The sequence below is a fragment of the Harpia harpyja genome, chromosome 11 (genome assembly GCF_026419915.1).
Source record: "Harpia harpyja isolate bHarHar1 chromosome 11, bHarHar1 primary haplotype, whole genome shotgun sequence".
Taxonomy (NCBI): domain Eukaryota; kingdom Metazoa; phylum Chordata; class Aves; order Accipitriformes; family Accipitridae; genus Harpia; species Harpia harpyja.
In genome coordinates this window covers 33,156,011-33,172,904 of record NC_068950.1, presented here as the reverse complement: position 1 = coordinate 33,172,904, position 16,894 = coordinate 33,156,011, and the positions used below count along the sequence as shown (strand labels likewise).

Sequence of the window (16,894 nt, the reverse complement as noted above, 5' to 3'; positions counted from 1 at the left end):
ACATCATCTGTCCAGTGGCTGTTGTCCTAAACCTAAAACAACAAACGGGCTGTGGTGGATTTCACTATACAAACACCCTTGAACAATGATCTTGTCCCTACCCAGAAAAACCTCGTCCTTTAGGTAGGCCAGTTAACAAATACATCATCCAAGGGGAAACCTTATTTAGCTTTAAAGATAGCCATATATTCACTTTAAAAAGTGGGCTGTAACTTTATAAGAGCATGAGATGCTTACCAGATCCTTTAGAGAGGTACCAAGAAGAGAAACAGACAACGGAGACCAAGAGGGGATGAAAGCGGAAAGTGTCTTTGCACTCTGACAGAATTCAGACGACCATTAGCATACAAACCCATAACCCAGTTACAACTTAATTCTGAAAACATTTGTACAGCACACGCGTGGGAGACTGACCTTGGTCTAGTTTTCCCAGTATAGAAAGGGCTTGTACATCTAATTTGCTTCCAGCAGGTCTCTGATAAACCTCAGTTGTAACACTCTGCCGTGCCTGACTTTTAACGTTCTCCCTTACAAACAATATTTAACTGCCTCTTAGCTACTAAGATCAAGTTTGAAATCCTCTTGAACTGAGTTTGCCAGCTGTCTACCTAGGCTTCATCCGACAAGCCTTGTATTACCTTTAAAATCTTTCTCATGAGGGTGACACACAGGCATACTTTTAAGCATATTAATCATCACTTAGAAATCATTCTTCAATATGCTTCTTCCTCTTATTAGGACAAGGTCTTTATTTTTCAGAAAGATTGATTCCATTTCTCTAAACCACATCTCTTAAAGCAGTGGCTTCTACCACTCAATTTATTCTGACAGAGAGAGGGAAAAATTATACCACACGGGAGTCCAGCAAATTCAAATGGGTGTGTTCTGAAAATTTAAGCAGGAACTAGTTTCTGAAATATTTGTTAATTACATTAATTAAATCCTCTTTCTGTACAGGAAGTATCAAGATTATATGGGGAGGGGAGGAGGAAGAAAGGGTGTTAAGCTAGCACATTAACAGACAAATTCCATCATAACTTCTTCCTTTTGTTCCTGTGAAACCTGTGCTTCATACACGTTAAAGCTGAAAAATTTAAAAAGTAAGACTAAGGAAACTTAATTCCACAGTCATGGACAAAGTACTCAACTGAAGTCTCCCAGGTCATAGGAGCTCATGGAACCATCCGTTTTGCCATGGTGTTAGCGTGGAAATGAGTCTAGTATCCCTAATGGTAATACAGCTTACACATTATCCAGCCTTGGCACCACCATCTTATGTACAATATTACTACTAGTATGTAGAAAGCACTTGTCATTTGTCTACAATTCAGCATAGGAAATGGAAACAGTAATGTTCTGGCTGTTACAATACCATATAGTTCCATGCTCAATCGGTAGTTTAAATTTCTGATGTATGTGAAGTATTCCTCAGTGAGACAGTGTGTCATGCACTAACAAAAAAGGATGAAAAATTTACTTTTTCCCCCCTCATTATTAAAGAAATTACTCCCTGCCTTTTTCTATACATGAGTACTTTGCAGAGTGACTTTTTAGGGGAATTTCACTGAAAAACTGAACTAAAGGGATTGCAGATGTTGGAAAAAAGACAAGCAAAGATTAACTTAACAAAGTTACAGTAGAGTTATGACATAAGGTTTGGACTTTATTCCAGATTTTGGAGTCTGAAACTGGGCTGCCTTTTTGTGCTGCTGAAATGATTGTAACAGATGAGACAATACATCTCTAGACAGAAGGCAGAGGCTTGAGCAAGGGCTCTAGCTCAGGTGTGCTTGACCACTAGTCAAAGGTTGCCCTCACAAGGTAATTGATTTTTAGTCTGTGGCTGGATACCTGCTTGGAATAACACTGACATCTGTCTTAAGTGCGGGCAGTCCTTTGTGTGGACATAGGCAATTCAATACTGGAAAATAAAAGGCTGATGTTGATTTTTGTAGCACAATGACACCAAATTAGAATTCTAGCAGAAAAGCCTTACAGAGTTTGACTAGCTCTTCTGAACTAGGACACATTATTTTTCAAGAGAAAGGTGCATACCTGCCCTAGCATGAAGGCACAAAGATCAGTCTTGCACTAACACAAATTTATTTTTTTTGTCTTGGCTCCTAGGCCTCATGGAAAGGGCAGATTCCAGGAAAGTAGAAGGAAGTGAAAGTTGCTGCCTTGTGTTCGGAGCAGTGAGTGCTGCACAAGTGCTTCTAGTGGAAGAGTATAGGATCATGGAAGTCTAATCCATGCTGTTGCATTTCTGATCTTGCCAGGAGAATGTAGTAATGTAAGGCATCCTTGAACCAGGTCACTGTTGCTGTGTCTTGTGACTTCTTTCCAGATTCAGCTTAGGAAGATTTCCAACTAAGAGAGGCTGAACTGCAAGGACTTGCCCCTTCTCCTGGACTTGGTCTCGCAGGTATTGAATTTCTAGCTGCTGCATTTCTATGATTTTCTCACTTTCCTTCTCTGCATTCAACCTCAGGACAGCTGGGCTGGACAGCAGTTCAGTGGAGGAAGCTAGAAGATAAAATAAGAGAGGATAGAGCAGAGTAACAAAGGTCCAGCTCGCAGAGTTCTTTGGCATGAACAAGGAAAGGAGTCTTTCAGGGCTGAAGGAGTAGAGCTAAATAGTAAGATTCTGCAGTATTTAGCAGCTTCTACAACTAACATTACAATATAACAGGTACCACCAGGGAGACACGCTGGAACAATATGGAGACAGTAATATAATTGTTCACCAAGGACAAAAAAGGCTTCTGGAATGAGTACTGACAATATGGAAAACATACAAGAAGCACTATTCACCTGGGTCTTGAATTGCTTGTTTTTTCTTGGTTAATCTTAGTGTTGACTGGAGGTCATGTACCTGGGTGTGGGCCACCTTCAGTTCTTGCCGCAAGTCATTGATTTCCTTAATCAGACTCACATTTTCCTGCAAAAACAGCATGCCCTATGAGGAAAAGCACAGGTACTATCTGGCTCAGCAATATGTATCTTCTTATCATTGGGAAGGACACTGGACAGTATAGAATCATTATCACAAGCAGAAGATACAGGGCAATCAGTACAGTACACAACATTTCAGATAAGGCCACAGTAGATTTGACGCAAAACATGACAGTATCAAACCATGTTAGCTCAATAACCTAATATTTGTTTTGCTTTTCTGACTGCAGCTGCACTCCAAGGTATCATCTTCCTTGCCAGTTCCACAGGGAAGCTCAGGTCCCTTCCTGGACTGATCCAATTAATTCAGAATTAATGCGAGGAATTCCTATTTCTCCCTCCAGTGTGTATTATTTTGCTTTTCATTTGCCACTATGTGTCTGTTCATTTAAATTATCTGTATCTCCTTGCACTTCTTCAAAGCCCTCTTCATTAGTTCTGACAGACATCATTTTCCAACACCCCTTCCAAATTATTAAGAAATATATAAAGCATATGGAGACTTGAGATACCTACTGCTAACATGCTGTTATGGGGAAAAGTTAGCTGTGTATTCATCTTTTGTTCTTTTTTTAGTCAGTTTTCAACTCAAAAAAGTTCAGTCTTCTAATTTTTTTAATAGCCTACCACAAAGCATCTTGTTGAAGGAGTTGTGAAAGTATGAGTGAATGAACTTTACCCATTGTTGTGACAGATTCAAAGACTTCAGCAAAACCAGTATGGGCTAATACCAGTGAAGGATGATAAAACTGTTGCTCATGATTGAGAAACAGGAGCACCATTAACTAAATATTTCTTTTCTGAATTCAAGAGAAGTGAAATGGTATATTTGCCTCTTACAAAGAAGGTGAAATACCTTATCACATCAACAACTAGTGCAAATGTTAAACAGCTGCCATCATACTTAAACCAAGAACAGCAAGGATTTCAGCTACTTGTGGTGGTTTCTTAGAAGTTTTGGAACATAGCACCATTCCAACCCCTGGAACTTCATCATAAATGGTAATATTTTAAAAAGGTAAGTGGCCAAAAGACATGCTTTGGGTACCTCACATAATACCAGTCTCAAGCAATAGAGAACCCCCTAAAAAACAGGAGATAAGAACAAGGATTAATGACATTCTCCTATGAAAAAGATGTCTTCAAATCTTGATGGTTTTTTTAATGATAATTTTGGTTGATAGAGATAATTATGTTGCCACAAGAGATTTATGCAAGGCATATGATCCAGTTCCTTACAGTATACTTATAAAGTCTTAGCACCACACAACTGAAAACTGGTTAGTGACAAAGTACAATCCTTACCGCAATTATCTGTACATAGATGCACTCAAGGAGTTCAAGTTGGCAGCAATAACTCAAGGTGCATGTGCGTGGCAAGATTCTCAATACTTCCCACTAAGACAAGTACACCAACTGTGCTTTAGTTTCCCCTCAGCTGAAAGTCACTGACTGGAGGAAGATTGTGGGATGCGTTAAGCTCTGAACTTGGGCAAGAACAGTTGTTGTGTTGGATTCTAAATGCAGTGGGAGCTGGTGCGCTCAGGCAGCCTGCTCTGAAATCATAATATTTTGTTGACTCCTACTAGTTTAATTCAAGTCTTTAAACACAGATGAAATTTGACTGCTATGCTTTTATCCCAGAGCTTGATACTGAAAGGAACACATGAAGAGGATAACTTCCAAGAATCTGTCACGGTAATTTTCTTTTGACCAGCTTTCAGGGTTAGGTCACAGCATTTCTGTTCAGGTGTACTTTAGTCATGAACATCTTCATAAGTTCACTCCAAGTGGTTGAATGCTGCTATCAAATGAAGATCTTGCTTTTGGTCTATTAGACAGTATAATATGTAGTATCTTGTATGACGCAATCTGGGCTATGTTGAAATGTCTTGTTCAGTTTGGTGGGTGCTAAAAGGCTGCTGGTTGACACTGGTAATATTTTTCTGAGGAGGCATGCTATCCAGAGAGATTAGCCTTTAATTCAGTTTTTGCATTCTGCCAGAAAGCTTGCACTGCAATGCAATGGATTAAAATAAATGTTCATGGTAAAACTCATTGTCATGGGATGTTGTGGCAAAGTACCCATTGTTTCAGAAAAGGGATTGATCAAATGCACGGAGGATGAGGGCATCAGGTAAAACTGCATATGATGTCTGAATGCAATCTACAGCCTAGGAAGTCCCTACAGTGCTGACTGTCAGAGACAGGTAGGATATATTATAGAAAAGATCATCCTATACATGCTTCAGTTCAAGCAGCGTTACTTCCAGATTATCCAGTGTGTCTCTTCTTATGTATCCAAGTGACCAAAGAAGCCATTACAAATATAGAAGGCTGGAGGGAAGACGAATAGTCTAACAACAAGCAACTTGTCAATTGTAAGAATAACTCAAATTATCTTGACAGTTCTAATCATCTGTTGCGGCAGTCACTAGTAGAATGTACCTATGAACAGTCACTCAGAGAGGAATGCACAGCTCTGAAAAAGTAAGCACAATTGAGGAATAATAGAAATACAGAGCTGGAAGGCCATCAAGATGTCATTTATTTTTTCAAAGCAAGTCTTGACAGAAGTTTGTCTAAACTAGTCTTAAAAGCCCCCTGTGAAGGACTGGAAGACCACAATAATTCCTCCTGGCTGTAAAGTCTCATTAATCCACTAGACTTCGGAGAACTACTTTTTCTTTGAAGAAACCAGGCTGCTTAGAACCTTTGATATCTTCATCTTCCAGATGTTTTATTAATTCAGTTTTAATCATCATTTCATCTTAGGCTTACTGATCCAAAACATCAAGTATTATCATTATAAGCACCATCTGTCACCCTGTTCCAGCAAGGAAATTCTTCAGGTTATTTTCTGAAGCCATCTCCTTTTGTGCCAAAGGAAACATCTAATTCACAGAAGGAGTCAAACAATTAAAACAGGGCCAGGGAAGACGATTGCTGCCGCCTAGGCCTGAAGAAGCGCTATGAATAAATAGCAAAGAACAGATGACTTAGGAGGTGACTGAGGTCTAATGATCCTGAGGAAGCATAATAAAATAACAGTGAAGAAAGGGCTAGTGAGGGGAAAAGGAAACGCTGACTGAGCAGAAGGAGATCATGGTAAGAAGAGACTGTAAAAGAGCTGTCCTCCTAGGATGTTTGGTGTGGGGCTTTAGATCCTCTCACTCCAGATGAAAACAAATTGGATCTTTGGCCCCAGCTGTCACAAGTTTACCTTGCCTTGTAGGAAACAAGGATTCTGAGCAAGAGATCTTGGTACAAATAGGCATATTCATCATGTGTTTCTGAAATTCCTAGAAAAACCTGGATGTGAAAAGCAGAAAGTTCTTCTGAATTCAGAACAGACACTACTACACAGCAAGTACAGCTTGGTACTCAGACAGGTGCAATTTGACTATGATGGCAATTATAAATACTGTTTCAAATAAAAAATAAGTACATTAATTGCTTTAAAAATACCCAGGCAGCAGAGATTCCCTATCTCCTTTTACATTAGGGAGTGGGAGATAAATGAAAGTATCCACAAAACAGCAGCAATTTCTGACTTCAGAGATCTTGCTCTTCTTGTCCAGAAAATTATAGAACTTTAGTAGCTCAATGAATATTATCCTTGAATGGAAGCACTTGAAAAACTTAGGAATTTCTGGCAAGGAAGCAAACCAGAACGGTTTCAAAGTCCTAAGAAACCATTGTGGTAAGGCTACTAAAGTCTCTTTTGTACAGCTGCTTCCTTCTTCCCCCTCCATACCACAAGGAGAAGGCTTATTACCTGCATGATGCGCATGTAAGCAGTTTGGTGCATTTCCTGATCCTTCACCACCTTCTTTTTGAAAGCTGCCAAATTCCTCTCAAGATACTCTCGCTGTCTCATGTACTCCTGCTGCAAATCTGTGTCTGCTGCTTCAGTCTCCACCTGAGGGGGCATAGCATGTTGCCTCAGTAATTACACTACCAGAGAAATTCATCTGGAAGGAGAAGGCAAAGGCCCTGACTCACCGAGTCTGATTGCTGCACATACTTGGTGTAGAGCTCACGGATCCCATCCTTCATTTTTCTGGAATCCTGAATGAAGCCCACACAATTATGAAGATCTGTTTTAAATCGTTTGATGAGAGTTTCCATATTTTGCTTCTGCAAGAATGATGTAGGTACATTCTTATTTGGCTCATCAGAGCACTCTATCATATGCAATTTTCTAGAAAGTCTAGTAGAACTGGTGGAAGGTCTCATATACTTCACTTCCACTTAATTTAAAAAAAGTCTTTCATTAAAAAACCTGCTGGGGATGTGAGCGCTAAATGTTCAATAGCAGTGACAAGTTTTAGCAGTAATAATAATCCAAGATACTTGCATTAGGTAATGTAAGTGCCAGCATCCAGAGATCTCATCCAAAAACCAGTGGCTTATTATCATGAATGCTACCCCCCACTGTCATTTCCCAAACAACCTACATTCTTATTTAGAAGCAACACACGAACAGTTAATGAGAGAAGGCAAGGGACAAAACATGTATCAGACACATGCACAACTTTGTGATTTCACATCAAGATTGCTTTCCCATTCTCACTTGGTTTCTACCAGGCCCCTCTACCTGCTTCCTCAGTCCTGCACTGCCTGCTAAGCTCCTTCACCTTCACTTGCAGTCCCCTTTTCCTCCCTCGTCTGATGTGCTTGTTGTCAAACACACGGGGTCCTTGTCTCCTCCATTAATAAGCCCACCCTTCATTTCACCCTACTGATGCCTACGTATCATTGTAGGTGATAGCCTACATGCTGCTCCTGTTTAGGCCAAGTGTCCCCAGATTTCAAGCTTGGGCAGGAAAGGGTAGTCAGTTAAACATTTGCCTTGCTGCTCTGTAAACCCAGAAGAATATGTGTTGATCGAACAAACTGACACATGAATAACTGGATTTTTTTTAATATCAACTCTCTAACCTGGTTGCAAGCTTGGAAGTTTTCTGTCTTTGTCCCCACTGACCAGAGACTCTCCTGGTCCTTGGACACAGTATCCTTGAAGTACCCTTTGCTCAGATTAATGCTTCTGCAGTGTTCTGTCCCCACAAACTTCATTATGTGGGACCTGCACAGTAGTTGTACCCCATACCTTCTGCCTCTCTCTGTGCATCTCGCGATCAGTTGCCTTTAGTTTCTGCTGCAGTTGTGTGATATTCAGCTTCAACTGTGTGCTCTCACTGTGGAACCGTGCCAGCTCCCCCTCCATCTGAAAGGAAGCAGGAGAAGGAAATCAGGACTAAAAGGACACATGAAAAAACAACACGTAACAGGAAAACAGGAGACTGAAAATACAGACTTGAGGGAGTAGATCCCCCTTCAGTTTGAATTACAACACGAAAAAAGTCAATTTTGGAACAACACTGCCCTCTGTCAGAATATATAGAAAACACAAAAATGGATATTCAACTCCCTTTTGAGTTACAGGTATTTAAGTGATGTGATGCGCCTTAATTTCCTTGAGCTGAACTGGAGCTTTACTGTTCCAACTGAATAAAAATGGGTGAGATGGAAATTAACAGTCAATACTGGAAAGAGTAAGTGCAACAATAAGAAGAACCTGATACTGAAAAGAAACAAACCCATTGAAAAGCTGTGGGTACATATGTAGAACACAAGGGAAAAAAGCAATAGGGGTACTACAGCATTTACTGGCATAAGACGGTGACCAGAAGAGAGAACAGGGCTTTCATCATGCTAGTCTAACATACATACAAATTGTTCAGTAGTTTGCATTTTATTCAAAAGGCTTTTGTTCTGAATAAACAGACTTATGAAAACTAATAGGTGACTGATAAGCTATGTCACCACAGCCCTAATTTGGCTGAGCTAAAGGTACATCTATGGAGAGATCACAGTAAGTTTCTATCATAAATAAGTTGCCTCAATGAGTCTGCTGCAAGCTAAGTATGAATACATGGAAATTTTCCATGGATCAGGTGACGAACAGTAATATGTCCACATACCTAATCCCTAAACAGAGTTATGTTTGCATAAACCTGCAACTTTTCTGAGAGAAGAAGTTCGCTCTCTCTTCCTCCAGATCAGTAAAGGCAGTGTCTTGCAAATTCTACAGGGTACATGGAGGGCAACCACATAAGGATAAGACCGGTTTTTAAGCAAAACTGATATTACTCAGAGTCTAGAATTAAATACTGAAACAGGAGCTTAAATAACTGTGTCGATCACTGGTAGCATATGATAGAAAATTAAATAGCAGCTATTGTGCACAAATATTTTTAATAGCTGTAAAGATATTGAATCAGTGCTGAGTATCCTTGAAAGAAGTCGAGGAACAAACAGGGTGGAGTCTTCCATGGGACTTACCAGGTCATCTTTGTATTCAAAGGGCTTAGTAGCAGAGGCCAAATGAGAGTTTTACTCACCTCATGGATCTGCTCCTTCGTTGTTTTAATATCATTTTCACGTGACTCTATTTGCTTCTTGAACTCCTCTATTCTGTAATCCAGTACAAACTTGAACTTCTCCAGTTCCTGATTTTTCTTTTTTAGGTCATATATATGCTTCTCCTGGGAGAAATAGGTACAGAGATCCAAATCAGACACAACACTCTCAAACAGATCCCTAGGACAAGGCATAAATATGGCAGAGGCAAAACCAGCAGTCACAGATCTAGTGGAAGACTGAACTTCAGTTGCACATCTACACAGATTGCATGAGAAGGGAGGGGGCAAATAATGCAGAGAGCCATCTACAGATCCCAGAACAGTGGATGAGAAACTCAACATCCTGAAGTTGAGCTCCTGAAGAAAAGCTTAGAATGTCAACTAAAAACTAAAATCCCAAACTAAATATCGCAAATTCTTTAAGTTAAAACTGAGTTTCCAGTCATGTAATATTATCACAACACGATGCTATTAAAATAAATAACTGTATTAAATTATGGGAGGGTGGCTTTGGTCTCAGCCAATTGTCCCGTTTCTCACCTTGTCTTGGATAGTGTCAGCTCTCTCTTGAACCTCTGTCTTCAGTGCCAAGATGTCCTTCTCCAGTGACCTAATGATGCCTTGCAGCTTCTGCTGTTCTAGTCTCATTTCCTCAGTGTCCCTGTTTCGTTCCTTGAGCTCTTTCTGTAGGCTGTTCAACTAGGGAGGCAAACGAGTAAGAACTTAAAAGTCTGCAAAAGCTGTGCACAGCTTAGCCATCCTACTCTGTAAGATACCTTGTAAACAGTGTAGGATAAAGGATATCAAACTAAGATATGATGAAGGAGCATCACATCACTTAAATACCTGTAATTCAAAAGGGGGTTGAATATCCATTTTTGCATTTTCTCTATATTCTGACAGAATACTCACTGCACTACAAGGAATCAAGGAATTTGCATCCAGAAGCAAGAAGTGTATGGATATTATATCCAAGCATCAGCTTCAAACAACACTAAAGCCATGGAAAATTATTTTAAGGTGATCACTTGTTATACATCTCTAAAGATGTCAAAGTAGACTGGGAGGGTGCCTAGTTCACAGCTTTTGGGTACCCCCAAAATCCCCGCCTCAGTACTAAGATCTGTGAAGCCAAGGAAGTTGGAACCAAGGAATGGTGCTGGTCAAACTGTGAGGACCCATGAAGAAATTTATGGTGTCTAAAAGACAATGGAACTGAAGACAGTACCATGATAATAGAGGGTATGAAGGAAGAGAACCTGTCTCCAGACAGATACTGAAGAAACTGAAAAGAAAAATGTCCCTCTAACATCCTTAGGCAAATGTAATAGCCAGCCAGTAAAAGAGCTAAAAGGTTTTATGCCTCCTTAAAAATCCTAGTAAAACCAATAAAAAATGATGATGCATACAAAACACAAAGTGTTTATTGCATCAAATGAAGCAGAAGTATTTTTCTAACAAAGCAACGCATCACATCTTGGAAAAAGGAAAAGGTTCATTTCTTTCCCATCGTAGGATGAACAATATTATTATTTATAATTTAAAACTATGTAAGATAAAAGAAAGTGTACTAATAAAAACACACCTCCTCTGTCATCATCTCTAATCATATCAGTAATACAATCAGCACACAGCTTCTTCTTCTGTCCAAATATTCTAAAACATTCCAACTGATATAAGAAGGAGCTACTGTTCTCATATGAAATGCCACATATTTACAGACTAAATTAACAGACTAAATTGCCATGCCATTAATCATATTCAATCCTTGGCTATAGGTCTCCACGTGCAGGTCTGATCCTATCACAGAATAAGAGATACCCTTTTATTCATGACTCCTATTTCTCCTTTCAGTTGCAGGTTTGATTCCCTTTCTTCCAAGAGCTGTCTCTCATACTTGATTTTGATTTCCAGGATTTCTTGATCTTCGTCTTCTTCTATTTGTTTCTTAATTTCTTCATGTGCTTGAAGCTGCTGCTTCATATCCTCCTCTGCCTGCATTTAAGGAAAGCAAACATTAGAGAGGACAACAGTAAGAGACCAGTAAAGAAGAGGAGAATTCTTTATTTGTAACTGTGTTTCTCCTAGGAGGATCTGTATTTAGCGGACTCTTCAATTGCAGCAATATCACTTAAGGTAACTTAACTTCTTAGGGGATTAAAGTAACTTTAAAAACTGTTAAGACAAACATTAAAAATTCTTCTTAAAAAAAATTCTTCTTAAGGCTTGGATGCTTCAAGTTAGGAACATGGCCCAAATAACTAACATCAGCAAGCTTGTCCTCGCTGCAGAAAACGCAAACATGAGTAACACTTGAGACGATCTTTTAAAATTGCTGTTTCTGATGCATTAGGACCAATGACCACTCAGGTTTGTATCAGTCTTTGTATGCCTCTCTTCTCACATTCATTCCTCACATTCTTTCCAAATTGGTATTGCAACATAGGGCTGCAAACAGTAATGTTGATAGAATTTATTGACTTTAGATATACAAGTATCAGTTATCTGGCTGCCCTTTGTCAAGCCAAGTCTTTGACCTCAATGTGTGGGAGTTTTTATAAGTACTCAGGGTATCTCGCTTTGTTCCCCAAATTACGCAGGCAGGAATCTCAGGGACTCAGGAATGGAATTCACCATTTTAGAAATGTTATCTTTTCACTAGAACAAGCTGATTGAATCTTTTTTTCTTCAGTTACAGTAAACATATCATCTAACCCACATTAATAAACAGGAATTCTTGGATCTAGGAGAGAGGTGAAGTTGAGAATGCCCAAGGATATTAACCTTAGCAGGTTACTTAGTCTAGGTTTGAAGCCCAGAAAAGTTGGTAACTCAGCTGGGTTTTCCTCACTACTATTCTATTTGTCAACATATTTCCCCAAGGTTACAGGCAGATTAGGATCTGCATGCAGGGAGCCAACCTCTCCTGTCCTAGGGAACATTTTATCACAGTTGGAGATAAACTTAGTCGATAATTCAAACTGCAAATCAAGTTTCCTACCTCTTCCAGCAGAACAGATTTCTCATTAAGTTTTTCCTCATAATATTCTGTTAGCTCCTTCATGGCCTTGTTTTTGCTTTCCTCCAAATTGTGCAATTGTTTCTCATATTCCTCCTGCATCCTCTGGGATTTCACTTGCAGCTCCTGGTATTTCTCATTCTCCATTAAGAGTTTCTGATTACTGTCAGATTCTGGTAACAGGCAACATATGGAAGAGATAAAGCTAACAGAAGAGAGAGGTGTATCCTATCCTTCTACAGTCATCATTGTCTTATTCTCTACTGTCTTTTTGGCAGCTGGTTGCAATAAGTTACAGTAGAAGCACTTCATCACTTTCTTAATCAGATATACAGGGGGTTTAGACTCTGTGGCCATACAAAATTTTACATCAGAAAACCATCTCTTGAGTTTCCTGCTCTTCCTTTTACTTACCACTTCACTAATAATGCCTATTCCAAAGCTGTCATTCACCTTTCTCAGTTGTATCTGAATATTCTGCTATATCCCTGCTTGCTGCATCAGGAGAGAATGCTCTGTTCCAGCCAGAACAAGTCTAAAACCTACACCAAAATCTCCTACTCTGCCATTACAACAAATTAATAACAGCTAATTTAGGCATTCTCTTGAGATGACAACCATGTCAGAGCTGCATGAGCACAACTGTTACAGAGTATGAGTAGGCAATGGACTCATTTATGGGTGGACTTGTTTTTTGGTACTAATTTGCAGTACTTCTATTTTATCTTGATTATGACTCTGGGGTCCAGGTATTTACATGTTGTGTGCACTGTACATTAGCCTCGTTGCTGAACTGTATGACTTCACTATTCTTGCACAGTGAGCTATAAGTTAAATGAAGAAATTACTAATCTCAAAATTGATACATCTAAGATACAGTGCCCATGTGCATGTTTGTGGTGGAGTTTAGACAAACATTTGGTCTGCAATACCTATATGACATACATGCATTTTTCCTTTTACTTGTACTCTAGCAATCCCTCCCTGTCACATTACTTGCTATGAATCTAATGCACTTCCTCCAGATTCTAGTTACAAACACTTGTTACAGTCTAACCTAACTGTTGCACCTCCCTGGCCTGTTTATTCATCAGCTCAGACAGTTGAAACTGGTGTTGTAGCTCCTGTTTTTCTTTCTCTGCCTGTAAAATCTGGGGAAAAAAATAAGAAAAAAACATTTTAATTTGAAACTAGGCAAAGCAGTGTCCAAATCATTTGGGCTCTTGACCATGGTGGGGAACACATACACAACAGAATTTATGTTTGAAGTCTCTCACCAAAATTCAGATGCCATGTGTCACTAAGCCAAGTTTTCCCAGAGGTTAGTTTGTTACGACAAGTTACACAACTATGGAAAGCTAAGGGAAAGTAGCAAATGGAGTTCATATAATACAGGGTACTGTATAACACTAATCTAACACAAAAAGTTTGTGAGCTACAAAAGCCTCCACTTCTTTGTGCATGCCTGCTTGAGAAGAATTTGCAGTTCCATAAATTGTTGTCCAGATATTAAAGTTCAAGCTGCTTCCTGTCTCACTAGAAGCAACCTTGAGGTCCTAAAACACTGACAATTGCACAGAATGACATAAACCTAAGCAAAAGTGAGTTTTGAATGCCGTTTGCTTGGAATGTCCAACTACCACTACAAATGACTTAATCTTCTAAAAAAGCACAAAGAATTGGAACAAGAAAATGGGTGAGAAATTTCCCAGAAAAGTTGGGAATTGTACCATATGTACAATTTTTTCAGTTTCTTCTCATAACAACTGTATGTGTCTTACATAAGCAGAAATGCTCCATTTGACTGCTGGACACAACAACTAGAAAGGTTAGCCCCAAGCCTGTCCAAATCTGTCGTTCAGTTTAACCTTAACACGTACTGATAGTCGGACAGGAAGTACAACTTGCCTGCTTAGAAAACTTTTATTCACCTGCAAAGGCATTTGCTTGCAAGCCTATAATCAACAAGCCTAAAGAAGTTTCAGTGTGGCTGAGATTATTATAACTCTATAGCCAAGTGCTACCTATGAAAAGACCTGAAGAACTGCAGAAGAAAACCAGCACAGATAAAACACAGGTAGAGGAATCTATAAGAATTGAAATGGCTTTCTTGTAAAAGGTCAAGCTGTACAAAAATGAGGAAGAATAGAAAGGTTAAAACTCAGGTTACTTAAATGCAAAAACCACAATGAGAAAAGCCAAAGAGCCTGAGGAACTACTTGAAGAAAACATTAAAATGAATAATTAAACTTCCTCAAAAAAATCAAAATCAGAAACCTGCCAGAACATTTGTAGGGCCAAAAGACAAGCAAGGTATAAAAGGAGCACCTGAAAATGACAAGACCATAAAATAGTAAAACTATTAAGTAACTTGGCAAGCTTTCATACTGGAATCCTTCTTTATGTGGAGTCAAACTGAAATACTGCTTGAAGGGACTATGTACAACTCAACAAAATAAGGAGTAACAAATCACCAGGACAGGATAATATTCATCCAAAAGCTTGAAAAGAACATGAAGTTGACAGAATTGAATCATGTGATGTGTAATCTCTCACTTCAAGCCATCTTACTGCCGTAGAAATTGCTATTGGATCACTTGCCTTCTAACCCTAAAAAGGGTCCAGAAATATAGCAAATTACAGGTCAGAAATCTGGTGTTTGCACCAGACAGACGGACAGAATAGAATTAACGGACACAGATAAGTAAGACACTGGGAGAAATTATCCTGGCTTTTGCCTTTCAGAGAAGTCCTGCTTCATGACCACAGAGAAATCAATAAACACATGAACAGAAGAAATCCAGAGAATATATTTTACTTCTATTTTCAAAAAGCATACAAGATGTCCTTAAAAAAGCTAAGCGGCCAGGGCATAAAGAAAGTGGCATTAAGAAGAATAATTGTTGGGTTTTGCAGCAGCTGCAACCTTTTATATGACAGAGCTTTTAAGGCATAGTCCCATTTCTACGTCAGGGTGATATAGCTTACTGATCCTTGGTCTTAGGCAGCATTTATTGCTGGAACTGGTTTTATGTGAAGATACTTATAGGCTACATATAATAATATAATACTCTTGCATTCCCTTGTACTTACAAGATACTTGACTCAAAAGTAGCTTCATGCTTTACAAATATCAAGAACATCTTTACTAGAAAGGAATGCTTCATTTTTCAGATGCTTTATGGCATTCATACATATATAATGCAAGCTTGAATTCAACTCTTCAGTGAAAGATTTCTTGGTATTTGGTTCCACAATATGAATCATACCTGGTGTTTGGTTTTAAGGGAGCTTATTTCCTGAGTGAAATTCTCTTCTAATTCCTTTATTTTTTCATTACAATACATGTCCTTGAGATGTAGCTGGTAATAATTTTCTGTCTGTAGCTCTTTCACACAAATCTGCAGGTCTAGCATTGCCTGACTCTGTTAGGACATGGATGAGAAGACAGTTTTAACAGAGAGATTATTTGCCATTAGCAACAGCTTGTTAAGGATGTTTTATTTATATGCACATATATATGAAAGACAGCCTTTGCAGAGAATTTTCAGACAGACAGGCCAAGAAGTTCCAGAAATAAGGTTCCTTTGTTATCTTACAAGATTGTTTACAGAAATGTAGCTTCTGACTTCTCTACTCCATTAAAACTACTTTCAAGAGATTGGGGAAAGTATTAAGAGAGAAGTCTAAACTGTTCTCCACACTCACTGTTCATATAACGCAGTTTGCATATTAACAACCAGCTGCAGCTACTCGCTGTAACCTCTTTTTATGATGAAAGCCATGCAAGCCCTCTTAAACAGAAGGCCATATAGGAACAGCTAGTCACAAACACCACGCAAATGTAATTCATAAGCTGTACACTAGGAATCCTATGGTTCATGTTCACAAGTTGCTCCTCTTACCTTCTCTTCGATATCTGATCTCATGATCAGTACTTCCTCAGCATACTCAACTTCCTTTACCCATTTCAGTATCCCACCTCCTTTATCATACACTTTCCAGATAAATATAGAGCCATCCTCTGAGGCAGTCAGCAGAAATAGGTCATTGTTTGTTATGGACATCTTAGAAGAGACAACAAAATAATAGTAGAGACAAGGAAGAATGGAGAGACAGTTTGATTTTATACCAAATTTTTCTCCCCACCCACATAATCCCTGTCATTTCTACCACAGAAAGTCAACAGTGGAAATATTAACATAGGCCCACTACCAACATCTTGATTATGTCCTCTACTCCTGCTCTGCCCCGGTCGAAACAACAGGGGAAGGCAAAGAATAGAAGAACACGTGAAGACACTGGATCTGCTTCTGCTCTCAAAGCTGTAGGAAGATTTTTAAAAACCTGGAACAGACAAGACCTTCTAGACAGTTATAGCACAGACAGGCATTTTATATGACAATTCCAAAGGTCTCTAGCTTTTTCCTTTGCGAAGTTGTTTGAGCAACAGATAGCTAAACATTTTCTTTCGAATCTGCAAATAAGCCCA

General features: G+C 39.0%; 1 protein-coding gene across 3 annotated transcripts in view; it reads right to left on the bottom strand.

Annotated features, from left to right (window-relative positions):
* Positions 1-290: 290 nt before the first annotated feature.
* CFAP57 (cilia and flagella associated protein 57) overlaps positions 291-16,894 on the bottom strand; it is a 25,763-nt gene continuing 9,159 nt past the window's right edge. Inside the window, exons 11-22 of one of the 3 annotated variants that reach the window (XM_052800397.1) lie at positions 16,308-16,469; positions 15,672-15,827; positions 13,460-13,553; positions 12,385-12,575; positions 11,205-11,378; positions 9,924-10,082; positions 9,363-9,506; positions 8,069-8,185; positions 6,961-7,095; positions 6,734-6,877; positions 2,815-2,941; positions 291-2,526 (exon numbers count right to left, since the gene is read on the bottom strand). In XM_052800397.1, the coding sequence (XP_052656357.1) occupies positions 2,315-2,526; positions 2,815-2,941; positions 6,734-6,877; positions 6,961-7,095; positions 8,069-8,185; positions 9,363-9,506; positions 9,924-10,082; positions 11,205-11,378; positions 12,385-12,575; positions 13,460-13,553; positions 15,672-15,827; positions 16,308-16,469 (1,815 nt within the window). In that variant the 3' untranslated portion in view covers positions 291-2,314. Of the gene's footprint in view, positions 2,527-2,814; positions 2,942-6,733; positions 6,930-6,960; positions 7,096-8,068; positions 8,186-9,362; positions 9,507-9,923; positions 10,083-11,204; positions 11,379-12,384; positions 12,576-13,459; positions 13,554-15,671; positions 15,828-16,307; positions 16,470-16,894 lie in introns of those variants that run through there. The other 2 variants (XR_008237063.1, XM_052800398.1) reach the window with 2 other exon arrangements.